This window comes from Bos mutus, chromosome 15 (genome assembly GCF_027580195.1).
Source record: "Bos mutus isolate GX-2022 chromosome 15, NWIPB_WYAK_1.1, whole genome shotgun sequence".
NCBI classification, from domain to species: domain Eukaryota; kingdom Metazoa; phylum Chordata; class Mammalia; order Artiodactyla; family Bovidae; genus Bos; species Bos mutus.
Window position 1 is genome coordinate 78,437,951 of NC_091631.1, and position 27,920 is coordinate 78,465,870.

General features: G+C 38.4%; 1 protein-coding gene across 2 annotated transcripts in view; it reads left to right on the plus strand.

Annotated features, from left to right (window-relative positions):
• MRE11 (MRE11 homolog, double strand break repair nuclease) overlaps nt 1–27,920 on the plus strand; it is a 77,636-nt gene that overhangs the window by 41,910 nt on the left and 7,806 nt on the right. For both annotated transcript variants that reach the window (XM_005906922.3, XM_070384360.1), the window contains exons 14-19: nt 441–503; nt 9,665–9,884; nt 11,036–11,119; nt 18,450–18,508; nt 20,539–20,606; nt 26,066–26,144. In XM_005906922.3, coding sequence (XP_005906984.1) covers nt 441–503; nt 9,665–9,884; nt 11,036–11,119; nt 18,450–18,508; nt 20,539–20,606; nt 26,066–26,144 — 573 coding nt within the window. The remainder of the gene's footprint in view (nt 1–440; nt 504–9,664; nt 9,885–11,035; nt 11,120–18,449; nt 18,509–20,538; nt 20,607–26,065; nt 26,145–27,920) is intronic.

Genomic DNA, 27,920 nt, shown 5'->3' on the forward strand with positions numbered 1-27,920 from the left:
CATTTCTGAATTTTTAATGTAAGTCACTGGAGGAGGCAATGGCAGCCTACTCCAGTACTCTTGCCTGGAAAATCCCATGGACAGAGGAGCCTTGTAGGCTGCAGCCCATGGGGTCGCTAGGAGTCGGACACGACTGAGCGACTTCACTTTGATGTATTGGAGAAGGAAATGGCAACCCACTCCAGTGTTCTTGCCTGGAGAATCCCAGGGATGGGGGAGCCTGGTGGACTGCCATCTATAGGGTCACACAGAGTCGGATACAACTGAAGCAACTTAGCAGCAGCACTGGGAAAATACGACTTCTTTAATCTTTTGTGAAACAAAACTATACTTGAATTTCCAAGTTTTATGTTGAAATGAAAAGCGTCTGTTAAGCAGTTTTGTATTTACATAACAGACGTGTTTGTAACATATTTATGAATTTTTCTGTTACAATCCAGGTACGTCGTTTCAGAGAAAGCAGACAAAAGAATACGAATGAAGAAGATGATGAAGTTCGAGAGGTAATTTTCCTGTTAATTCCTTTGCATATTTGTCAGCTTGTTAAATCAGAATAACTAGTAGGTTTACTTAGTCTACAGGATCTTGGTTTGGTGGGTGGGACTGAGCAGGGGTTGGCTGATGACAGCTGCCTTTGACTTATTCCAGTTCAACCTATGAATATTGTGGTTGCTGATACTCTCTTTTTAACCTTCTGCTATTGTTTAAAACTTAACTAATTGTTGATACGTGTATGGAGTGGGAGGGCAGGGGGCAGGAATAATAGTTTGAAGACTTGTTATTAGTCAAAATAATTCCCAACTGCTATTAGAACATCTTATCAATATAAGATAAAACCTTACCCCACTGAGCTGATACTGTTTGCAGCAAAAAAAGAAGAGATTTAGTGTTTTGGTTAGCAGTGTCATTAAACGTAAATGCACAGTGTCCACTGGTCTTTCTAAACTGTTGAAATTTTCTTGATTGCCCTCATCACTGTCTTTTCCATCTCTTTTTAGATTAGGAATTTGGGGTTAGCAACTCTTAACTTAAACTTTGGGCCTCTGTCTGGTACTTGGTGAATTCATGATTGAAATTCAAATTGAACTATATCTTCCTATTTTCTAATTGCTGTAAGTGTTGGATGATTGCTGTCTAGTACTTAAAAATTATTTTATCAATTATTTATTTTAGACTTCTGATTGCTTTCCTTCAGCATTTTCTATAGTATCTGTTATGGGTAGCCGTTGTGTTTTTTATTAGGGATATAAACATGAAAAAGATGGTCTGGTTCCCCCAGAGAGTCTCAGTTTAGTACGTGAGACAGAGATATGCAGAAAGAAAAATTTAAACTATATGACCAGAAGTTTCATCCTCACTGAATTCATACAACTGTCCCATTAGTCCATTTTTGTTGCCTAAATATTTCAGAACTGTAGCTGACAGGTGTACTCTTGGCTGGAGAATCCCAGGGACAGGGGAGCCAGGTAGGCTGCCATCTGTGGGGTCATACGGAGTCAGACACAACTGAAGCGACTTAGCAGCAGCAGCAGCTGACAGGTGGTGAACTGGAAAGAGCTGGAACTGCTCACAAGGACCACAGCCTTTTCTAACTCAAAGAAACTATGAGCCACTCTATGTAGGGCCACTCAAAATAGATGGGTTATGGTGGAGAGTTCTGACAAAACATGGTCTACTGGAGAAAGGCATGGCAAACCACTTCAGCATTCTTGCCTTGAGAATCCCGTGAAAAGTATGAAAGGCACAAAGATCTGACACTAAAAGATGTACTCCCCAGGTCCATAGGTGCCCAATATGTTATTGGAAAAGGGTGGAGAAGTAACTCCAAAAAGAATGAAGAGATGGAGCCAAAGCAAAAACAACACCCAGTTGTGGATGTGACTGGTGATGGAAGTAAAGTCTGATGCTGTAAAGAAGAATATTGCATGGGAACCTGGAATGTTAGGTCCATGAATCAAGGTAAACTAGAAGTGGTCAAACGAGATGGCAAGAGTGAACATCGACATTTTAGGAATCAGTGCACTAAAATGGACTGGAATGGGTGAATTTAATTCAGGTGATCATTATATCTACTACTGTGAGCAAGAATCTCTTAGAAGAAATGGAGTATCCCTCATAGTCCATAAAAGTCTGAAATGCAGTACTTGGGTGCAGTGTCAAAAATGACAGAATGATATCTGTTCGTTTCCAAGCCAAGCCATTAAAGAACACAGTAATTCAAGTCTATGCTCTGATCAGTAATGCTGAAGAAGCTGAATTTGACTGGTCCTATGAAAACATACAAGACCTTCTATATCTAACACCCCAAAAAGATGTCCTTTTCATTTTAAGGGACTGGAATGCAAAAGTAGGAAGTCAGGAGATACCTGGAGAAACAGGCAAGTTTAGCCTTGGAGTACAGAATGAAGCAGGTCAAAGGCTAACAGAGTTTGGCCATGAGAACGCACTTGTCATAGCACTTCCAACAACATAGGAGATGACTCTACACGTGGACATCACCAGATGGTCAATACTGAAATCAGATTGATTATATTCTTTGCAGCCAAAGATGGAGAATCTCTATACAGTCAGCAAAAACAAGACCAGGATCTGATTGTGGCTCAGATCCTGAACTCCTTATTGCCAAATTCAGACTTAAATTGAAGAAAGTAGGGAAAAACCACTAGACCATTAAGGTATGACCTAAATTAAATCCCTTAGGATTATACAGTGGAAGTGACAAAGATTCAAGGGATTAGATCTGATAGACAGAGTGCCTGAAGAACTATGGATGGTTTGTGACATTGTACAGGAGGCAGTGATCAAGACCATCCCCAAGAAACATGCAGAAAGGCAAAATGGGTGTCTGAGGAGGCCTTACAAATAGCTGAGAAAAGAAGAGAAGCCAAAAGCCAAGGAGAAAAGGAAAGATATACCCATATGAATGCAGAGTTCCAAAGAATAGCAAGGAGAGATGAGGAAGCCTTCCTCAGTGATCACTGTAAAGAAATAGAGGAAAACAATAGAATGGGAGACTAGAGATCGCTTCAGGAAAATAGAGATACCAAAGGAACATTTTGTGCAAAGATGGGCACAATTAAGGACAGAAATGGTATGGATCTAACAGAAGCAGAAGATATTAAGAAGAGGTGGCAAGAATACACAGAAGCACTGTATAAAAAATATCTTCATGACCGAGACAACCATGATGGTGTGATCACTCATCAAGAGCCATACATCCTGGAATATGAAGTCAAATGGGCCTTAGGAAGCATCACTATGAACACAGCTAGTGGAGGTGATGGAATTCCAGCTGAGCTAATTTAAATCCTAAAAGTTGATGCTGTGAAAGTGCTGCACTCAATATGCCAGCAAATTTGGACAACTCAGCAGTGGCCATAGGACTGGAAAAGGTCAGTTTTCATTCCAATCCCAGAGAAAGGAAATGCCAAAGAATGTTATAACTACTGCACAATTGCACTCACCTGACATATTTCAAAGTAGTGCTCAAAATTCTCCAAGCCGGACTTCAACAGTATGTGAACTGTGAACTTAGAGATGTTCAAATTGCATTTAGAAAAGGCAGAGGGACCAAAGATCAAATTGCCAACATCTGTTGGATCATCAAAAAAGCAAGAGAGTTCCAGAAAAACATCTACTTTTGCTTTATTGATGATGTCAAAGCCTTTGACTGTGTGGATCACAACAAACTGTGGAAAATTCTTAAAGAGATGGGAATACCAGACCACCTTACCTGCCTTCTGAGAAATCTGTAGGCAGGTCAAGGAGCAACAGTTAGAATTGGACATGAAACAACAGATTGGTTCCAAATCGGGAAAGGAGTACATCAAGGCTGTATATTGTCACTCTGCTTATTTAACTTATATGCAGAGTACATCATGAGAAATGCTGGACTGGATGAAACACAAGCTGGAATCAAGATTGCCAGGAGAAATATCACTAACCTCAGATATGCAGATGATACCACCCTTATGGCAGAAAGCGAAGAAGAACTAAAGAGCCTCCTGATGAAAGTGAAAGAGGAGAGTAAAAAAGTTGGCCTAAAACTCAACGTCCAGAAAACTAAGATCATGGCATCCGGTTCCATCACTTCATGGCAAATAGTTGGAGAAACAATGGAAACAGTGACAGACTATTTTTTGAGGCTCCAAAATCACTGCAGATGGTGTTTGCAACCATGAAATTAAAAGATGCTTGCTCCTTGGAAGAAAAGCTATGACCAACCTAGACAGCATATTAAAAAGCAGACATTACTTTGCCAACAAAGATCTGTCTCGTCAAAGCTATGGTTTTTCCAGTAGTCATGTATGGACGTGAGAGTTGGACTATAAAGAAAACTGAGCACCGAAGAATTGATGCTTTTGAACTGTGGTGTTAGAGAGTCTCTTGAGAGAGAGTCCCTTGGACTGCAAGAAGATTCAACCAGTCTATCCAAAGGAAATCAGTCCTGAATATTGATTGGAAGGACTGATGCTGAAGGTGAAACTCCAGTATTTGGCCACCTGATGTGAAGAACTGATTCATTTGAAAAGACCTTGATGCTGGGAAAAATTGAAGGCTGGAGGAGAAGGGGACTACAGAGAATGAGATGGTTGGATGGCATCACTGACTCAGTGGACATGAGTTTGAGTAAACTCTGGGAGTTGGTAATGGACAGTAAAGTCTGGTGTGCTGTAATCCATGGGGTCACAAAGAGTTGGACACCACTGAGTGACACCAAACTGAACTGAACTGATACTATTTAGAACTTGACTAATAAAGTTCGAGGCTTTCCCAAGGTGTAATTCACAGCTTTGTAGAATTATTTAGCTCAGAACATGAATCCCAGTATCATACTTAAGTTACTTAAACAGACAAACAAAAGCATTAGTTTTTCCTTTAGAGATAAAAAACATGCTTTAATGTCTTGTTCACATAGAAAAACTCTCTCAAGTATTTTCTTTAACTGTAGGTTCCTATTTAAATAAAAAGCCAAATATCAGTAGTAAATATTTTAGGCTTTGCTGGCCATCTGTGGTATATGTCACTTTTTTTTTAACAGCCCTTTAAAAATGTAGAAACTGTTCTTAGTCTGATCCAAAGTTCATAGTTGGACTGGCCTCTGATTTCTTTCTTATGTTCTATCTGAATTTGATTCAGGGTCAATATCTTTTTTTAAGCTGTAATACCAAGTGCTATTAATGGAGTGAAGAGGCAGCCAGTAGGATGAGAGAAAATATTTGCAAATCATATATCTGATAAAGGATTAATAACCAGAATATATAAAGGGCTCTAAAATTCAACGAAACAACCCATTTTAAAAATGGACAGAGGGCTTGCCTAGATATTTCTTTAAAGAAGAGATACAGTTAACCACTAAGCACAGAAAAGATTCTCAATATCATGAAATACTAGGGAATTCTGATCAAAACCATTAGATACACTTTGTATTCCTTTGAATGGCTGTTCTCCAAGAAATTAGAAGGTAACAAATAATGGCAAGAAAATGGAGAAATGGCAACCCTTGTGCTTTGCTGCTGCTGCTAAGTCGCTTCAGTCGTGTCTGACTTTGTGCGACCCCATAGATGGCAGCCCACCAGGCTCCCCCGTCCCTGGGATTCTCCAGGCAAGAACACTGGAGTGGGTTGCTGTTTCCTTCTCCAATGCATGAAAGTGAAAAGTAAAAGAAGTCGCTCAGTTGTGTCTGATTCTTAGCAACCCCATGGATTGCGGCCTACCATGGTGGCTCCTCCGTCCATGGAATTTTCCAAGCAAGAGTACTGGAGTGGATTGCCAGTGCATTGCTAGTGGGAAGATAAAAGCTACTGTCGAAAACAGTATGATGATTCCTCAGAAGGTTAAACATGGAATTGCTATATGATCTTTACAAATCTAAGTGGTGAAAAATTATTTCTTACTGTTGTTTTTAATTCATACTTTTTTTATTACTAGTAAGTCTGAACAGTTTTTATAAGTTACATTATATGAAACACTTTGTCATGTTCTTTACATAGAGTATTATTTTTTTTGCCTAGGTCATTGGCCTTTCTCTAATTGATTTATAAGAGCACTCAGGTGAAAGTGTGTGCACACTCATACTGAGTGTTTGGGTAGCAGAGTTAGGGGTTTTTGTCATGTAAAAGAGGTCTCCTTTTGTTCCTGAAGGTTTTTTGTTTGTTTAAATCTGGAATAGGTAATGAATCAAAAGCTTTTTTGGCATCTGTGAAGATAACGCCTGTGGGGTTCTTCCTCCTGTTTTCTGTTAATATGGTGAATTATATTATTTTCTATTCTATTATTGACACATCCTTAGTATCGCTTTATGAACCCCCTGGTAATGGGTGTACTGGTCTTTCAGTGTGCCCTGGATTCCTTTTGTTTGCTTTGATATTCATGAGTAAAATACTGTAATTTTTCTTCTGTGCATGCAGTCCTTTGTCAGTTTTCGGTACTATGTTATGCTGGCTTTATAAAAAGAAATTTGCAGCTTTCTTTCTTAATGTTATCGAAATAGCCATGGAATCATCTATTCTTTGAAGATTTGGTAGAATTTACTTGTGAAACTCTCTGGTTGTGGTCATTTTCTGGAGTGTAGATCTTTTAATAATTTTCTCAAAATGTTGTTTGTTAATTAGTCTGTTGAGACTGTCTTGGTTTAGTTGAGGTCATTTATTTTCCAAATTACTTAGAATTGAACAGAGTGCTTTGTCATAATTCTTTCAATTTTCCTTAGATCTTTTTTCTCCCTCCATTCTCATTTCTTTGCTTTAATTTAACAATTCATTTTAAAATACTTTCATCTGTTCTGATATTCAGTATTTTTATTATAATTTTCTAGATATTCTGTACTTTTTGTTTTATTTTGCAATTTGAAGTCAGGGTATTTTCATTTTTAATATTATTGCACTGTGATGAGAAAGTATGCTATTCTTTTTTGCTATTTAGAATTGATCTTTTTCTTAGCATCCCATTATGTATCAGTTAAACCATTTCATGGGGTCTTGAAAAGAAGTATATTATTTATTTTCAGAGTACAGAGTTCAACATGTATCAATTACATCTACCTTAGTATGTAATTTACAGTGCTTCCCTGGTGGCTCAGGCAGTAAAGCGTCTGTCTACAATGTGGGAGACCTGGGTTCGATCCCTGGGTTGGGAAGATCCCCTGGAGAAGGAAATGGCAATCCACTCCAGTACTATTGCCTGGAAAATCCCATGGACGGAGGAGCCTGGTAGGCTACAGTCCATGGGGTCGCAAAGAGTCGGACACGACTGAGCACACTTTGACTTAGTGTGTAATTTAGGTCTTTAGTACATTTTTTAATGTACTGTTATTTATGGTAGTTGTATTCTATAAAGTCACTACAAACACTGAGTGAGTATTTAACTTACTGCTTCAAGAAGAAATACAATAGGCTCTTGCCAGCCACTGGTTACAAAATCTTTGCTAACTGATTAATGCAGTACCTTTTCTGTGTGTGTTTTTGTTTGAGGACACCTTATTCAGTATATGTCATTGATTGATTAACATTGAACTTGTGGCCAATAGCCCTATAACTCATGTCTGAATGACGCTTATCTGACAAGTGTATTTCCTCCACAAGGCACGTCTTAGCTTCCTGCACTTAGGAACAGTAAACAACACTTTAGCAGTACACCAGGGGCCATTTTAAAAGTAAAATCACCATCCAAAAGCACAGAATTGTGAACAACATGGCACTACAAGTATTCTGAAAAGGACACTCATTTACAAATACGAGAGCTGAGACCAGAAGGCTGAGTGTCACATTGTTTGACATCATCTGGGAATGTGTGTGTCAGGCAATTAAAAATTTTCACTGCATATGCCCATAAATGACCACAAAAACATCAGGAGTATTGTTTTGGGGTTACAAAAACATTTTGGCAAGTAGGTGAATTTGCATATATGGGATGTGAAAATTATGAGGATTGGCCATACTTTATCTGGGACAAGAAAGATTAATTGAAATCTTTACAGTTTTTTTATATTTTTTGTTGTATTCCCTGAAGTTTTCTCTTTTTGAGTTGTAATGCCATGTTGAACGCTTGTAGTGAGTTAGCTGTTCCACTCCAACAGATGCCTCATCGTGAAGCTTGGTTCCCTCCCACCACCACTTCACTCCTGCTTCTGCCCTGCCTGTTTTGTTCTCATCTCCTTAGTTAGCCCTGTCTGTCCATAGTTCATGGATCACAGAGAGCTTGGAAACACTCTAGCTGCCTGTTCTTAGACCAAGAACTTGTCATTCTAAGCAAGAGACTGTTGTCATGGTCTTTTGGGAGGGATAGATCAATTTTGGAGCTCTCTACACTGTCTGAAACTCTTCAGCATTCTTCCTTAGCCAAGCCAGTTATTCATTCTCCTACCCATTAACTCTTTCTCCTAGGCTTTGTGTTTTGTGGGTAGAGCATTTTTCTAATTTCATTGAAAACATTAAAAAACATTTTTGTTCTTCTTGTTACATTTTGATAGATTTAAAGGAAGAGATCAGAGCATTGCTCTTTTTGTTTTTAATCAGGAAATCTATTGTCACTTCAGAGTTATTCAGGATATTTCGTTAAGTGTCAAACTGGTCTTCTTTAGACAGTTTATTTATTAAATTAAAATCTTGATCCTAAGGTTTTAATCCTTTTCCAGGCTTTCACTTGTTTTGTTCTACTTAACTCTTTTTATATATATTTGTAAGAAATTATTGCTTATGTTTTTCTGATTATAATATATATATATTTTAGAAGATGTACATTGTAGCAAATTTGTAATATTCAATAATAATGAAGAAAAGAAAAGCACCCTAAAATGTCATCACTCAGAGATAGAAGCTATTTTTCGTGAGGTTTTTTCCTTGTTATTTATCAATAGCGCATTGTATAGAGAAGTTCAAATGATGACAGTCTCTTACAAATTGTGGTGTTGAATTAGGCATGCGTGCATGTGTACTAAGTCAGTTCCATCATGTCCAACTCTTTGCAACTCTATGGACTGTAACCCACCAGGTGCCTCTGTCCATGGGATTTTCTCCTCTTGTTTTCCTGACAAGAGAGGTTGTCAGGCCCTCCTCCAGGGGATCGTCCCAACCCAGGGATAGAACTCGTCTCTTATGTCTCCTGCATTGGCAGGCAGGTTCTTTACCACTGGCACCACTTGCAAAGCCTGTTGAATTAGGGTTGATTGCTAACTCCTGCCAGAATTGCCATTCCTCCCAGTTCTGAAACTTCTGATTTTGTGAAATTTTATTCTCCTTAGTATACCTTTCAAAAGGTCTCCTTTTATAGGTAGTATTGCAAATCGGTCTGGCAAATCACAGGCACTGAATTTGATTGCTGGTGGAGAAGGCTTCTCTTGTATTGCATTTTTTAGTGTGACTATGAGGAGAAGGGGGCTGCAGAGGATGAGATGGTTGGATGGCATCACTGATTCAGTCAACCTGAGTTTGAGTGAACTCCGGGAGATAGTGAAGGACAGGGGAGCCTGGCATGTTGCATCCCATGGGATTGTAGAGTTGGACACAACTGAGCAACTGAACAACAACAATAACAGCATAATTAGTGAAAAATAATAGTTTAGACAGTTTCTCAATATGAGAAGTTCACCAGAGTGACCAGATTAATGAGTTGGGAGGATGCTGCATTGTCTACTAACGTGCTTTCCTCTTATCATCCCTGTCAGGCCATGAGTAGGGCCAGAGCCCTCAGATCTCAGTCAGAGGACGCCGCTTCCGCCTTGACTGCTGAAGACCTTATGAGCATAGATTTGGCAGAACAGATGGCTGATGACTCTGATGATAGCATCAAAGCAGCAGCCAACAAAGGAAGAGGCCGAGGAAGAGGCCAAAGAGGAGGAAGAGGGCAGAATTCAATGTCAAGAAGGGGGTCACAGAGAGGAAGAGGTTAGCCCCAAGTACTGTCTTCCCTACACATTCACACTTGGCAGTTGTGCAGGAAATTCAGAATTGTATCCCCATTGGCAGAATTGAGTTACACAGTCCTTCAAAAATTTATCTTTATAATGTGCTGAGATAGGCTTTAATGTAGTTCTGACATATACATTTCACTTAAATATTGAATAGCCACATGCACATAAAGTTTTTAATATATATTTTTTTACATAATAAAAGAGTTTAATACCTACTCTCCTATTTTTTAAAAGAATTTCATTGTGTTTGGGGATTTTCCTAAAGATCCCGTGGTTAGGACTTGAACTTTCACTGCTAAGGGTGTGGGTTCAGTCCTTAGTCAGGGAATTAAGATCCCTCTAGTCTCACTGCACAGCCAAAAAAAAAAAGTTTCAGTTTTTCTTATACATTTGATATATTTAATTGATACATTTACTCTCACATATACAAAGTAATAGTGAATGAAACACTTAAGGAAAATGATTAACTAAGGCCCACTGACAGTAAGAATAAAACTCCAGATCATAAAAATTATTTTTGTTAGTGTCATAAGATACAAATGCCCACATTATCATGAAATGGCTTTATAAAATTTGTTTACAAAGAAAAACTGCCCTCAAACAATTTGATTTATTAATGTTAGTTAAGATTAATTACCATCATTGTGTTTAATGTGACACTGTTGTCATTGAATAGTCCAAATAATAAAAGCTTTCACCCAGTGACTTCCTAATGAAGTATAAAAATCCCTAGGAATATTTAAAAATTATTTTTATTAAATATTTATCTATAGGAATTTTAAACTGGTTAAAATGGGGACTAATTTATTTAAAAATCTCCAAGGAGAAAAGTCTCCATATTCTATTGATGATTATTTTATTATCCTTGCATTTATAAATATTTTCCTTAAATTTTAAATGGAGCAATATGAACCAGATGTGGCCTAAGTATAGTCTTTGAAAATTGACTGATCAGACTCTAGATGTTTCTTCATATATATATATATATATATATTATATATTTATTTGGCATTTTACATAAACTGTTTTGAGATAAGTTTTTTAAGATTTCATTTTGATTTTATTTTTTTAAAGAAAACTTTAGCTACTGATGGACTGTATATTAACTGCTCAATATTCTAACAGCAGGCACTAGTCTGGAGATTTCTACTCAAGGCAGAGGTTCAAAGGCCACTACATCAACGTCTAGAAATATGTCTATTATAGATGGTGAGTATAGACTGCAAGTGATCATCTTTCAGTTATTTATAAATTCCAATGCAAAAAGACCCAGGAAACCCCATGAATAAGTCTTACTGGTTTGTGTTGTCATCACTGGGGAGTCAAAAGAGTTATTGGAATCACAGGATAAATTATATTAATTTAAAAGACCTTTGCCATTCAGGGGGGCTATTGAAGAAGGTGAGCTCTAAAATGTATTTTTTATAATATCTGATATTAGATCTGATGATTTCCCTTTAATAGAGGGATCACTGAGACATAGAAAAGGCAGTTGGTCAGTGTATCAACAGTGATTAAGAGACAAGGAACTGCTTCTTAACATACTGTTAACTTGCTTTTCTAATGCTGCTTTTGTCCATCTCTACTGTTAATATAGTCATGTGAGCTGCATTCAAGGGAAATTACAGACAGAATTCTATGCATTGATTTTGTATATGTGTTGTGTCTGAAAGCTAGCCTCAAACTAAGGGAACCTATTTTTTTATAAACTATTTAGATAATTATTATAGAAATTTAATAAACTATTTTTAATATTATAGTTTATGAGATCAGCAGAAATTATAAATCAGATTTGTGAAAATATATGTTAAAATAGGTGATTTTTTTTCTCCTTTGAATTGAGAGTATATCCATATGTATTGTATTTATATTATCTTATTAGAGATTAATTTTTGACAGATTAAAGAGTTGGATTAAATCTTACAAGATGAAATTTGTGAAGGGTAAATACATGCTGTATATATGTCTAAGAGGATGGCTGCACAGAGAGAGTTCTGAGAAGTATGTGGTATTAGCAGGAAACCAAGTAAGAAAGACTTAGGTCACTAAGGTTGTGCAAAGGTTGATGTAACTGTCTCAATCTAATGGTGCCTAAAAGGCTGTTGCTGAGCCATAAGGGACACCAGGATTCTTGCTCTTTGGAGGAGAGGAATTCAATCTGGGGCCAGTGACGAGGCTCAATCACTCAGAGATTTTGTGTGATAAAGTTTTATTAAAGTATAAAAGAGATAGAGAAGGCTTATGGACATAGACATCAGAAGTGGAAGGAAAGAGTGCCTCCCTGCTAGCTTTTGGCTGGATGTTATATAGCTACTAGCAGGCTGCTAATTGGAGAAAGGAAATATCTCAAAACTCAGAGACCAGCACCAGGCCCCTCATCCACAACATGCATTTTGACATAACATTGGCACAAGGTGAGTCATCCTGGGCCATAAAGCCATTGACATGAATCTTGAAGAAAGGCAGGTTTCCAAGCAAATATATAGTTTCATTAACATAGATTAGGAGAACAATTGTATGAGTAAAACATACTGGTTCCTTGAGCCCTTATCAGTTCTGAGTCTCTTAAGGGAACTGACTTGAAGAAAGACATAGTTCATTAACATAGCTTAAGAAAAGCATTTCCGTAAGAAAAACACATTGGTTAGCTCAAGGTTTGAGAAAAGTTAAGTTCAGGTGGAACCAGGTGTCATCATGGCAACATAGAATTTTAAAAGAAACCTTTTAATTTTGTATAGAGAAGGAAAAAATTCTGATACTTGTAGTTTGTTTCCTCCTGCCGCTTAAGAGAGAGAAAATCGTCTGACACTTGCAGCCTGTTTCCTCCGTTTGGAGACCCCTAGGCTTCCTGCCTGTTACCCTCTCAGTGCCTAAAGCAGTATTTATAGAAGTAGTGCTTCTCTACAGCAAGGACGTTCTCTCTCTGTGCTGATTGGATGTATCATGTCAAGAATACTGTGCTCATCTTTGGAACCATGTTTCAAGAAGGATATCAGCTTTATATGATCATTCAGAAGAGAAACCATATAATATAAAAAATCTCTTAGAAGGAACTTAGGATAGCTAACCTGGGAAAAATTGAAATCTTTACATTAACAAAGTTCAATCATGTCAAAGATCGAATAGATATGATTTGCACAGTCCCAAAGACAGTGGTTTTAAATCTGTTTTAAGTTATAAATTCTGCAAGCTACATATCCTGTCTTTAAATAAATACTTATGCAGTTATATTCAATTTCAAAGGGTTCAGGGATCCCCTAGAAGCCCATCCATGGGCTCTAGGTTAAGAACTGCTCCCCAGTGAGGACAGATGGGAAAACCTAATCACACACAGATTTAAGTTTATTATATGATAAAAGAGACCTGGAAGACTTAAGAACAATTTCACGTACTCCCTCTTTTATAGACGAGGGAATTGAGCTAAATATTTTGCCATAGGTTGATAAAACCACTGATAGTACTAATTTATGAGACAATTGCTAATTGTCTGCAACTATAATTACTAATATTTATGAGACAATTACTGGATGCCTGTCAACAGCTCAATGGAAAGTGAAAGTGTTAGTCGCTCAGTCATGTCTGACTCTTTGCTACCCCATGGCCTGTAGCTCACCAGATTCTTCTGTCCATGGGATTTCCCAGGCAAGAATACTGGAGTGGGTAGCCATTTCTCCAGGGGATCTTCCAGACCTAGTGATCAAACTTGGGTCTCCTGCTTTGCAGGCAGACTCTTTAGCATCTTCTCAGTAGGGTCGGTACTTACATTTTCTCTGTTTTACAGAAAAGAGAACCAAGGCTTTGAAAAGATAGGCAGTTTATCTAAGGTCTCACAGCTGGTAAATTCTGAAGCTTGAATTGATCCCCCACATTCTCTGGCCTTCAGGACAAGTAGTTAAGCACTATACTAGTTTCCAGAGTGAGATAAAATTAGAGATTGAGCTAATTGGTTGATTGAGCTAATTGGTTCTCAGTAGTCTTTGCATTATACAGAAGAGCCTGTCAATCAGCCCAAACATGGAGTAAGCCACCTCAGAAGGAAATGACCTGTGACTCCATCAGAGGAAGTTTTTCAGTATTTTTTGGATGACAGATGCCTTTGGAGAACAGATAAAGACATCAGATCTATTAAATGATTCTCAAAGAATCTTCTTATCAGAAGTTCTGCTGCTATGTTTTTATTCAAGAATTATTCAATATTTGCATAGAGCCAACTGAAATCCATTTGACTTCATAAGTATGTTGTCTCTGTTGCCATTTAGAAAATGGCATCTAGAAGGATACTGAGACATTCTTAACAGGTCTAAAATAAAAGCAGAGAAGGGGAAAGGAAGTGAAAAAAAAAAGCACTGTAAAGAATCTGGGCTGAGTTCAACATATGAAAAGTTCTGTGACTTTAGATGAGTCACTCACTCTCCTAGTCTGTTCACGTGTAAATTGGGACTAATCTTGCCAAATTCGATTATTCTGAAGATTAAAAGCAAAAAACCTGGGAATTAACTGGTGGTCCACTGATTAGGACTCTCCTGAGGGCCCAGGTTCAATCCATGGTTGGGGAAGTAAGATCCTGCAAGCCAGATGATAGGGTGCCCCCCCACCCCCCAAAGGCTGGCACATAGTAGGCTTTTGTGAAATGTTAATGTTAAAAAAGAGATAGAGCTATTATTGGAAAAAAAGAGGGAGTTAGGAAAGGAACAAGAATAAAATATGAACACGTTGTTAAGCCACTACAATTTGGTTAATGTGCAACACAGAGGTATGGACATTGTAAATTACCTGCCTTTACCTGAGCCCAAACTGAGTTTTTTCATCATGGCTTTGTTCAGTTTTTTGTTTGTTTGCTTGTTTTTTTTTAATTAATTTTTTACTTTTGGCTGCACTGGGGCTTCATTGCCATGCACCGGCTTTTTCAGTTGCAGTGAGCAGACTTCTTGAGGTGGCTTTTCTTGTTGCAGAGCACAGGCTCTAGGGCCTGTAGGCTCAGTAGTTGTGGTGCATGGGTTGCTCCATGGCATGTGGGATCTTACGGACCAGGGATGAAACCTGCATCCCCTGCATTGGCAGGCGGATTCTTAACTACTGTACCATCAGAAAAGTCCAGGCTTTATTGTTTTATGTGAAGCTTTCCCTAACACCATGGGACAGAATTAATCACTCAAACTGAGTCTTCAAGTTTCCACTGTTCTTGTTAAGAAATCAGCTGTTAGTTTAGCTTGTTGCTTTTTTTTTTTTTTAAGTAGTCCATTTTTTCTCCATCTAGCTGTCTTTGGTGTTCCCCACTTTCACTATGATGAATCTAGATTTCAATTCTTTTTTTGTCCTGCTTAGAACTTATTCAGCTTCATGAAACTGTGAATTGGTGTGTTTTATCACTTCTAGTAATCCTTTGTTGTTATCCCTTCAGATACTACCTCTATTCTGTTCTTATTCTTCTAAGATTTCAATTAAATAAATATAACCTGTTCACTCTGTCCTCCTACTGGGGAGTAGTACTAACTTCCCAGAGTAATTAAAAGTGTTAAGTGAACTATGCATATCCATTACTGAGCATAGCACTTGATAAGAATCCAATCAGTGATTGCTGTTGTTATTAATAGTATTAGTGGCAGTGTTTACAATAAACTTATGAAAATGGATTGTCCATAAATTAGTCTAAATTTGTCTTTTATACAGTTGATTTGGCTCAGTGGTTTTACATTTAACTGGTTACATCCAACATTGGGCCTTTTTTTGAAAAATAAAACTGACTTTTTAATACAGTCTGTGACAGAATAACCATGGAGTACTAGCTATAGTTGTTGTAACTTTGGGACAAAAGCAGCTTTAAAACTATAGCTTCTGTGTTTGTATTCTAAATGGAGGAATGAAGAGATAAATAAAGGTTCAATTCTATTATAACAAACTACATGGAGTGTAGAGGTTTGTTACTGCTTTGGAGTTTTATTGGGAAATGTATTATTAGATACTACATTTATAGCCAGCAGCAACATTTTTCCATAGAAGTTTGTCTGCAAAGGATAGTGACTAAGTAAATAAAAGAGCCTCTGTCTTTGCATTTAATTTACCATGGCTACCATTGGTGCTACTCCGTCTACAATGATGATAGTAGTAGTCTCTGTTACTAGCGACATCATTTGAATACCTACTCCTATAGTCACTTGCCAAAACAATTTACATTACATTAACTACTTCTTTTTATCCTTTCAACAATTTTCAGCATGAAGTATTATTAATGCTGTTTTATAGGTAGGGAAACTGAGATTTGAAGAAGCCAAGGAACTTGGTCACAGTCACCCAGCTAGAGAGTCCACCTAGGTCTAACTCTTAAAACCAGAGCTTTTAGCCCCCAGTACAGTATGCATTGCCTTCCTAATAGAACCCAGTGCTTAATTTTCTGATAATGTTAATTTATCACACAAACATTTATTGGGGATAGAAAGAAAGGAAGGCTCTTGTTTCTTCTTCAAGGAGCTGAGAGTTTGAGGAGTCCATTAGTGAATAATAATTGAGCAGAAATATTTTTTTGGAAGAGTCACAGTCACTGGCTCTTTCATTCAGTTGCCCTGTCCAGCCTTTGAGTAGAGTAGGATGTGAAGCCAGTAATAGAGTACGTGGGTAAGAACTCTGCTTCTGTCTTTCCTCTCCCCTCTTAGCTAGACATGCCAAGATTGGGGGTGGAAAAAGGGAGTAAATGGTATCTTAGGTCTAAGGTGGGTAGATTCCTGAGTTTTCTTACTAGGAGAATTTTGGACTTTGTGGGATTGTTTGAGCATTTGACTTCTTTAAATCCTCTGTCTTTTTATCTCCTCTTGCCCTGTTGTTTGGCTTTGGGGTTATCTTGGGGGAGACCTTTTTTTTTATGTTAGGAAACTGGTAAGGCTTAGGAGAAACTTAAACCTCTGAAGGGCTGTTTACATTTTATTCTAGGTTTTTAATATTCTGCTCTTAATTCCAGTGTGTGTGGGGTTGGGGGGTGGTTCCCCATACCACCATGCAGTTCTCAGACACCTGCTGGGTGTCCTACAAGTCAACTCAGTTCTGACACTGACTACCCAGAGACAGCATCAGATTCCACAGGGGAGAGACCCAGCTCCACAAGACCGCCTCCTTCTCTTCAGATGCCAGTCACATGCTGGAATATGGTTATTCCCATACTTCTGACCACTTGGCCATAAATCAGAGGTTCCCATGACTCCTTCCTTGATTCAATTTACTTGCTAGAGTGACTCACAGAACACAGGAAACTAGTTTACTTACTGGATTACTGGCTTATTACCAAAGATATTAAAGATATGAATCAATAGCCAGTTGAAGAGATACTTAGGGCAAGAGCCAGAACAAAGGAGCTTCTGTCTGTATCAAGTTTGGGGTCTAGGCATGGTGGCATGTGGAAATATCCTGATTCATTCCCTGGAAGCTCTCTGAACCCTCTCCTTTTGGGTTTTTATCTAGGCCCCATTACATAGGCATGATTGATGAGATTATTGGCTGTTGGTGATTGATTCAACCTCCAGCTTCTCTACCCTCCCCAGAAATCAGGTTGGGGACTGAAAGTTCCAACCTTCTCTTCCTAGTTGGTTCCCTGGTACCCAGCCTCCCTCAGTTGTGGTCCCAAAGTTGCCTTGTTAACATAGTAAAAAGCACCTTGATGGCTCTCATCATTTCAGGAAATCAGCATTTTAGGGGCTCCCTGGGCTTCTTGGTTGCTCAGATAGTAAAGAATCCACCTGCAATGCAGGAGACCTGGGTTCGATTCCTGGGTTGGGAAAATCCCCTGGAGAAGGGAATGGCAACCCACTCCAGTATTCTTGCCTGGAGAATTCCATGGACAGAGGAACCTGGCAGGCTACAGTCCATGAGGTTGCAAAGAGTCAGACACAACTGAGTGACTAACACTGACTGGCTAGGGGCTCTCTGCCAGAAATGTGGATGAAGACCAAATTATGTTTCTTACTGTAAAATCATAATATCATAGTCTTGGGAAGAATAAACTTCATGATTCTAACCAGGTTTACAAAGGTGAAAATGTAAGGATTTCTAGGAAAGTTATTGTGAAACAACGTAGTTTTTCTAGAATTCCCTCTGGACAATTACTTAGATACTGAATATTTTTAACACAGTAGAGGAGAGTAAGGAAGCTCTTACTGGAACAAGTGGCTCCTAACACAGTAGAGCCACGAGGAAAGAGCTTGCCAACTATAAGAGAAGACCTGAGGAGGTTACTTTCACTTATTTGGAATTCAGTCTATTTGGTGATCAGATTTTATCCATGTATTTTGCTGTAAAATACTTTTTACTATAGATGTCTTTATGAACACTGCTTATTACTTTATTTGAGTAAATCAGAAAAATCATTTGAGACTGACAATTACACATATAATTCCATGTCCCTTCAGATTTTAAGAAATGTAAGTGGTTTTATAATTAGTCATCATGAGCTTTTACAGATAAAACTTAGGAAATAATCAGCTAAAGAAGCATGCAGATTTTTCTAAACTATTTTAAGAAAAACATAATGGATGTATCATCTTTTTCATTGTAGCCTTTAAATCTACAAGACAGCAGCCCTCCCGAAATGTTGCTACTAAAAATTATACCGAGGTAAGGAACAAAAGTTTTATAATTGTGGGCTACTTTATATTTTGTACATTATGATTGTCAATTCTTTGCTTTACAGAGTAAATAAAAGAAAAAAATGTAAAATGTTAAAACTGTTGAGAACTTTACTGATTATAAAGGCTGAGGGCTTCTAGGAGTTTTTATTTTGTTTTCTCTCTTAAAAAAAGAGTGAATCACCTTAATTTACATCCATAAATATGTGTCCCCAGTAATAGTTTTAAGAATAATAATGTTGAACCAGAAGGGTCCGTGCGTGGAAAACTGTTACAGAAGATGGGCATTCAGTGCACAGAGTGGTCTTGTTTCTTGTTGGTGTCCTTTTGTTACTTACATACTCTGGCTGTGTCTTAATGGCTGAAACTAGACTCAAGACAGATTACAAGGTCTGAGTTAATGGACCTCTGTGTGACTCTAGATTTAACATGAAACTTCTGCTGTTCCTTTGGATTCCAAGGAGAGTCCAAAATTGGCTTGAGTCTCCTCTTCCCTTGTTTTCAAAACCCATGTGTCTCACTTTTCAAGCATCATTCCTGGCTTCTGCCTCTGAGTGGCTGTGGGTCCGCCCCCCCCACCCCCCACCCCCCCCCACCCTGAGATATAATAATCAAAAATGCCTCCAGACATGCCAGACGTTTCTGCAATGGGAGTAGGGGTTAAAAATCACACCTATCTGAGAATCACTGCTCTGTATCATACCACCCTAGCAATGTTAAATTCATCCCTTCCTGGTCTCTGCGAGCTTGTGATGTGGCTGACCTCCTCTTCCAGAAAGCTTCTCTGTCCTGCTCCTACTATTGCTCTTTTATTTCTCTTAATTTCATCTTTTTTTTTTTTTTTCCACCTCTTCTGGTCCTTTTATCCTGACCTCCATTTCATTATTCCGTCAGCTGTTGCCCTCTATTGCTTCATATATGAAAACAAACAGAACTTTCATCATGTCCACAAGGAAGCTTCCCTTCTAGATTTTTCTTTTATAATGTAAGAATATGAGTTCAAAAAGAGTTAAGTCATGGCAAACTAACTTTTTCTTTCATTTTTTTAATTGAGCTTACATAGTGGAGAAGGCAATGGCACCCCACTCCAGTACTGTTGCCTGAAAAATCCCATGGACGGAGGAGCCTGGTAGGCTGCAGTCCAATGGCGTAGCTAGGAGTCAGACACGACTGAGTGACTTCACTTGCACTTTTCACTTTCATGCATTGGAGAAGGAAATGGCAACCCACTCCAGTATTCTTGCCTGGAGAATCCTAGGGACGGGAGCCTGGTGGGCTGCCGTCTATGGGGTCGCACAGAGTCGGACACGACTGAATCAACTTAGCAGCAGCAGCAGTGGTGGTTTAGAGGAATGCTGAAGGTGTTAGATTACTTCAAGGTACATAAGACAATCTAATGACAGTTTCATGGACAAAAATATTGTCTGGATTCATAGCTGATAGCTTCATTTAATGGTTTTTGACTAATAGTTCAATGTTAACCTGTTGAGGGAGTGGATCTCAAGTGCTGTTTTTTTCACTGTTTTGTCTTTGACTTTATCAGTTAGATGAAGACACAGCAAATGTGTGTATTAAGTGTCAAGATAACAGAAATATAGAATAGGTGGTATTTTGGATTATAGAATCAAGAATCATAAATATCTTTAGTGAGGCTTAAAGGCAACAAGTGGTATTTAACAGGGATAAATGTAACAGAAAAACAGATATTCAGTACTTCGAAGCCACACAGTCTTATATACCTCATTTTTAATTAGAGATGAAACAACGACGGTCTTTCATTTCAAACCCAAGAGAATCAATCACAGGGCACTATCTGCATGTGACCCTATGTGAGTCATTCACCAGTCTAGGTACATGTTCCTGTACGTACCCAGGCTGCCATGGTACAGGGTGCTGTTAACATGGTTTCTGCCTCCTTCTTTGTAAATTTTTATAAAAAATGTATTCTTAGACTCTTTAATGCATTTTTATTCAAATTTTCCATCCCCACAAAGACTATTTGCTGTTTCTCCCTCTTAGGTGATTGAGGTGGATGAGTCAGATACCGAAGAAGACGTTTTTCTGACTACTTTCAAAACTGATCAAAGGTAGGTGTAGTCACTTCCTACAAGAAGAAACATCTGAAAAAATTAAAAATTATCCAGAATTCTCCTTATACATTTTTCTAAGTCATGGAAATCTAACAGATTCATTTTCAACTAGTCATGTATTTGTTGTTGCTGTTTAGTCACTAAGTCATGTCTGACTCTTTGTAACCCCATGGACTAAGCTCTGTCCATGGAACTCTCCAGACAAGAATACTGGAGTGGGGTTGCCATGCCCTCCTCCAGGGGATCTTCCCGACCCAGGGATCAAACCATCATCTCCTGCATTGCAGGCAGATTCTTCACCACTGAGCCACCTGGGAAGCAGTCATGTATATACAGAAGTGAAAAATAGACCAGGGGCTAGTTCATAGAGTCAGTGCATCATTATTACAAGTATTTTCAGTGACAGTTTGAATAACTTGTCATTCATTTCCTTTTGCCTTTATTAACCAGTGATTTTCTTGTTAGAGTACTGTGTTCTCTTCAATTAACAGAAAATAGCTTTGTATTTTGTTTATATTCAGTTTTAGCTTTTAGCACTTCCTGTATGTCAGGCACCATTCTAAGCCTTTGCATATGAATTAGATTGTTTGCTGCTGACAGTCACTCCAGGAGGTAAATGTATTTATAACTCTGTTTTCCTCCCTTTTGTCTTTGAAGAAAGTGAAGCCTGGTAGTTTAAATAACTTACCTCAGGTCACCAGCCAGTCACGGACCAGGCATTCTGCTCCAGGACTCACCTCTGCCATTGCTTCTTTTATTTAATTTTATTGAAGTATTAGTTGATTTATAGAGTTGTGTTATTTTCTGCTGTACAGCAGAGTAGTTATACATATATATACATTCTTTTTCACATTCTTTCCCATTATGGTTTATCCCAGGATATTGAATATTGTTGCCTGTGCTATACAGTAAGACCATGTTGTTTGTCCATTCTATATATAATAGTTTGCATCTGTTAATTCCAGATTCCCAGTCTATCCCATTTGCACCCTTCTCCCCCTTGACTAGCACAAGTCTGTTCTCTGTGTCTGTAACTCTATTTTTATTTTGTAAATAAGTTCATTTGTGTTGTATTTTTAATTCCACATATAAGTGATATCATATGGTATTTGTCTTCCTCATTCAGACTTACTTTGCTTGTTATGATAATCTCTAGGTTCATCCTCTGCTATTGCTTCTTAACATAATAGATTAAACTCTCAGACCTCTATGCATGAATAAGAGTCATTTAAATGACGAGACGATTTAGAAACTAACATTTTGGCAAGAAATCTGAAATCAGCCTTGGCAGATTTGTGTTCCTAATGACAGCAACTGGGTAACACGATTTAGGTTGTTTGGTAGAAATTATTTAGTAATAACATGGTTGGTATATTTATTTTAGTCATAATTGGAAGCATTAAGCTCTCCTACTTACTGAGTATGGGCCTTGTACAAGTTTCTTCTGTGCCTCAGTGTCCTCATTTGTAAAATGAAGACAAGAATATTCATCTCCAAGGGTTATTATGAGGCTTAGAAGTAAGTTAATGTTAGTGAAGTGCTAAGTACAGCACTGATAGCTTATGGTGAACGGTGCCGGATTTGTGGTCTCCAAAGGAGAAGATTTAACTCTGGGACCAAAGACACAGTCTCAGTCACTCAGAGCTTTGTGTAGCAGAGATTTTATTAAAGTGAAAGTGATAGAAAAGTGTTCTAGCAAAAGGCACAGGAAGGGGGTAGAAAAGTATCTGCCTCGCTAGTTTAAGCAGAGCATTAAATATATTTAAGCATTAAATATATTTATATAAAAGCATTATATACTTTTCAACTGGCTGTTGAGAATAGATAAAAAGAATGCGTCAAAGCTGTGAAAGTTTTGTCAGACCTCTTTTCCCACAGCATACATCTTGAGCTTAAAAAATACATGTCCTTGAGCAAGAGATAGGGCTTACAAGGCCTACGTGGCTAAGGCAAAAGAATGTGAAAAAGAAAGAATGTTCACCTCCTTAAAGGGGCCTTGGACTCCCTATCAACCTGCCTAAGTTAACTCTGTCAGTACTTGGCACAAAGTAACACCTCTATAAAGAGGAACAGGCTAGGGAAATCGAATGAGAATAATATGAAGAATGGTAGGCAGTGAAAGCACTAATATTCTGGTGGTTAACTTGAAAAAGGAAAGAACTTTCAGCTGTAAAACTCCCTTCTGCTGGATAGGCAATGGTGGTCCACCCACTTTTCTTTGGAAAAATTGCAGCAAACTCTACCTTGCTGTGGGCTTCCATGGTGGTTCAGACAGTAAAGAATCTGCCTGCAATGTGGGGGACCTGGGTTCGAATCCTATGTCTGGAAGATCACTTGGAGAAGGAAATGGGAACCCACTCCAGTATTCTTGCCCAGAGAAGTCCATGGACAAAGGAGCTTGGCAGGCTACAGTCCATGGGGTCACAAAGAATTGGACACAACTGAGTGACTAACTCTACCTTGTTGTACTGGGAATAAGAGGACCCTTCCAGATTTGATAGAGCTGGTGGTACCCACCCTCATCTTAAAGCCACGAGCAAGAGAAGACCCGGTCCCATCAGGCCAGGGGGAAGAGGAGAGATGGAAGGGATCCTGTTAAACCTCACAGTGAGGGGAACTGACATTTCGGGGGCACCTTTTATGTGCCAAGGCCAATTTAACATGTTATCTTATGCTTGTGACAGTGCTACAACTGACATAATTGGGCGAACATCTCTAGACAGGAATTCTGACCTGTGGCTCCAAATTATATCTGTGCAAAAATGAAGAAGACTTAGAGCTCCTGCACACAATTTAATACACCCTCTCTGCCTTAAAGCTCATCAAATTAAACCTTTTTTTTTTTGGTCATTAAGGACAAAAGCCATTTATTTATTTGGCCTAGCAGTCAAAGCAATATAGCCATTTTTTGCTTCCAGCACTGATTTATAAGGATAGGGGACCTCTTATAGACTGGATCTGTCAGTCTGTGGGGTCCTCTGGTATAGAATTAGGGGCCCCTGCTGTGATCACATGAGTCAGCGTCTGGTGTAGATGTCTGGGCACTATTGGTTATTTGTCTGGGGAGACAGCAGCAGGCAGAGTCAGGTCTCAGTGCGTGCTTCTTTCTTAACTTTCCACTTTCCCCAGCCCCCGTATCCACAATGCCTTGCCTGCCGTGGTGGGCTTCGGCTTTATGCTCTTGATGCTCTGTCTTCCTGTCACAGATGGAAACCAGTCAATGACCAGTTCCAGCTTAGGTCAAATACAGAGAGGTAGGAGAGTCCCAGTTGGATCGGTTGATAAGTTCCTTGATCTGCTGTCTCTGAAGCTGTGTTGCTCTTCGAGTTTGCTCGTCATATCCTCCTTTACCTTTGTGCCTGAGAACCTGTGGGTTTTTCTGTTTCCTTCTGACATAAGACCTCTTGTTTCAAACAGTTTGTCCAGACAAGACCTTCAGTTCTTTTGCTGTAATAACATTCCAAAGTGTGGTAATAAATCGTTGGCTAGGAGTTCACAAACGCTGCTTTCATTTGTGACAGGAGCCAGCCACCTTTTTCTTAAAGGGTTAGGTAGTAAATATTTTAGGCTTTGTGGGCCAGGAGACAATATTGGGGATATTATGTAGGTACTTAATGATTTAAATGTACCCATTTCAAAAGGTGAAGACCATTCTTAGCTCACATCTGTGGGCAACAGGTAGGCTGGATTTGGCTTGCTAACCAAGATTGCTGGCCCCTGTTCTAAGATAACTTAAAATTTTTGTTAGTAAAAAGACAGGAATATGAATTCCATTACTACAAGTTAAGCTTCATAAAAGCAGATTCCTGATTAACTTGGTTACCGATATTTCCCAGGGCCTATCATTTAGTACTTGGCAAGGATCAAGTACTAAATAAATATTTGCTATTCAATTTGGACAGAACATGAATAATATTAACTGAAGCAACCCTAGAAAGCAGTGAGGCTTTTCCAAGATCCTTTTATCCTTTTATGGAAACATAGCTGATAGTTGAATTAAAATATTTCAATGTTGCCATAATTTTGAGGAGTAGAGGATAGTAGTAGATATGTGTTAATATATGCTAAGAACTATGATAATACAAGCAAACATCTGTGAAATGCTTCATACATGTCAGGCACTGATCAAAGTGTTTAGGTATATTAACACATTTAATCTTTTTTAAGTGGCTATTGATTTTTATTTTTGAAATTATTTTTTATTGGAGTATAATTACAATGCTGTGCTAGGTTCTGCTGCTAAGTCACTTCAGTCGTGTCCGACTCTGTGTGACCTCATAAACGGCAGCCCACTAGGCTCCCCTGTCCCTGGGATTCTCCATGCAAGAACACTGGAGTGGGTTGCCATTTCCTTTTCCAATGCATGAAAGTGAAAGTGAAGTCGCTCAGTCGTGTCCGACTCTTAGTGACCCCATGGACTGCGGCCTACCAGGCTCCTCCATCCATGGGAGTTTCCAGGCAAGAGTACTGGAGTGGGGTGCCATAGCCTTGTCCGGTGCTAGGTTCTACTGTAGAGCAAAATGAATCAGCCATACATATACATACATATATTCCCTCACTTTGGGGTTTTCTTCCCATTCAGGTCACTGCAGTGCAGTAAGTAGAGTTCCCTGTGCTACATAGTATGTTCTCATTAGTTATCTATTTTACAGAGAGTGTCAATAGTATATGGGCTTCCCTGGTGGCTCAATGGGAAAGAATCCACCTGCCAATGGAGGAGACGCAGGTTTGATCTCTGGGTTGGGAAGATCCCCTGTAGAAGGAAATGGTAACCCACTCCAGTATTCTTGCCTGGAAAATCCCATGGACAGAGGAGCCTGGCAGGCTTCATTCCATAGGGTCACAAAGAGTCAAACACAACTTGGTGACTAACCAGCAACAACAACATAAAGAGTACATACACGTAAATGCAATCTCTCAGTTCCTCCCACTCCTCCCCTTCCCCCCTTGGTGTTTGTATGTTTGTTCTGTGCATCAGTCTCCATTCCTGGTTTGCAAATAGGTTCATCTCTCCCATTTTTCTAGATTCCACATGTGTGCATTAATGCAAGATAATTGTTTTTCTCTCTCTGACTTAATTCATCCTGTATGACAGTTCTCTAGGTCCATCTACATCTTTACAAATGACCCAGTTTCATTCCTTTTTATGGCTAACACATTTAATCTCTTAAAAAAGTATTATTATCCTCGTTTCATATCTGAGGAGATTGTGGCACAGAGGCTGAATACCTTGCTAGAAGCCATGTAACAGAAGGGGCAGAACTGGAATTCACACCTTGACCTCAGAGTGCTTTTCCTCACACATCTCTGAGCTTTTACTGCCTCTAATGCAGCTCGAAGAGAATGTACTAGCTGTTTTTATTTATCGCTGCTACTAAAATGAAAAATTTGGCAAGAAAGGCTCCCGTGATGAATTTTTGGTTCATCTTCTCTGTTTTTCTCCTATTTTGCCTCAGAGGTTCAAGCACTTCATCATCAAGCAAACCCATGTCCCAGAGCCAGATCACCAAAGGGGTCGACTTTGAATCAGATGAGGTAATAATGAAGTACTAAGTTAAATCTTAAATAATATAAGTGTTTATAAAATCTGAATAGGAACTGCTAAGCTAGTTGCTAAAAATTATTTCTGAATATAGTTTCATTGATCACCTTCCTTGGAACCATAGTTACTGTGGAATCGATGAGTGGCCTCTGTTGAGTGCCTGTCAGTGGAAATGTCTCAGATGTGAAAGGCCTGAAATTAACGTCTAATATTCACTCAGCTCTTATTTAACCTGCCCAGTTAACAGTAGGATCAGAATAGTTTTTTTAAGCTTTTGTTGTTTATGTTTGGAGAAATAGCGGTGATAATATCACAGAAGTTACTTTTTAATAGAATGTTTATTAAATCCTCATTATATGCTCTACACATTTCCTATATAAGGATGCATGGTGGTAATTTTCAACTGTGGTAGAAACATGAACATAAAACTTAAATCTCAACCAGTTTTAAGTGTACAATTATCAATAGTTCACTAGTGTTAAGTGTATTCACATTGTTGTGCAACAGCCTCCAGAACCTGTGCATCTTCCAGAACCAAAAATCTATACCCATTGAACCACATCTTTCCATTTCCCCTCTCCTCAGCCCCTAGAAACCACTCTAGTGTCCTTATGATTTTGACTGCTCTGATACTTCAGATCAGTGGGATTATATAGAATTTGTCTTTTTCCGCCTGGCTTATTTCACTGAGCACAGTGTTCTCCAGGGTTATCCCCATTGTAGCATGTGAATCACACCTATGATTTTGAGCTTCACCTGCTGCTGTCATGTTCCCTGTGTCTCAGATGTGGTTTTGAAACAGCTCGAAGAAAGACTCCCTAGAACTCGGGCTACAGAGAAAAATGGCAATATGAACTCATACAGTCTGTCTATTAAATACTAACATGTTGCCTCCAGGAGAGAAGTGAGCAATTGTTGATGCATTTGTTAATTCCAGAGCATCTAGATATACATATGGTTATATGTTACTTAAAAAATTTGTATACTTCAAGTTAACTGCAAAGGAGAACTATTTGCAAATTCTCTACTATACCTTAGTTTGGATTTAACTCTCATTTATAAATCAGTTCTGCCTTTTATGGTAGCAGAAAATGAATCAATAAGTGAGAGCGAATTTGTATTTCTCAAGACATCCATATATCACTAGAGATGGCTAACTTGGTGAACATTTGAATGTGTTAACATCGCCAACAGAGCCTAACACCAAATAGTTATTCCTTTTTAGTAATTTCTTAAAAGAAACATAAACCAAAACTTTACAGTTTTGCTTTCTCTTTTGAATATTTAGTTATAAAATATATAATCATTGATTTATGTTATCTGCATTAGATCATGTGTTTGGGGCTTATTTTAGGTTTGTTACTTTTCATTCTCTCTAAATTCTTAGCAAACATCTGATATTCTTGCCTATTTATACTGTACATGTAATAAACAACCCAGGAACACAGGAACTCATTGAAACTGAAATAGCCCGTCTACTTCTTTTTCTAAAAAAATATTTGAAAGATTGCTTTGCTAGATTGTTTCTTGCATCATTCTGAGAGTATTGGATCTATTTCTGGCATTATATGGGTAGTGGGAATAAAAATTGCAGTTATTTCTAAACTGGATCATGTGGCTTCATTAATTTTTTGGCTTTCAGTTTCTGGAACGTGATATATACCAGTTATAAACTGTAAATTGAAAAAAAAAAACCTGTTTAAAAACCTAATAGAAATAACTTGAATAGTATTTATTTTTTGGCTTTCCCATACCTTATTTGCTTTTTG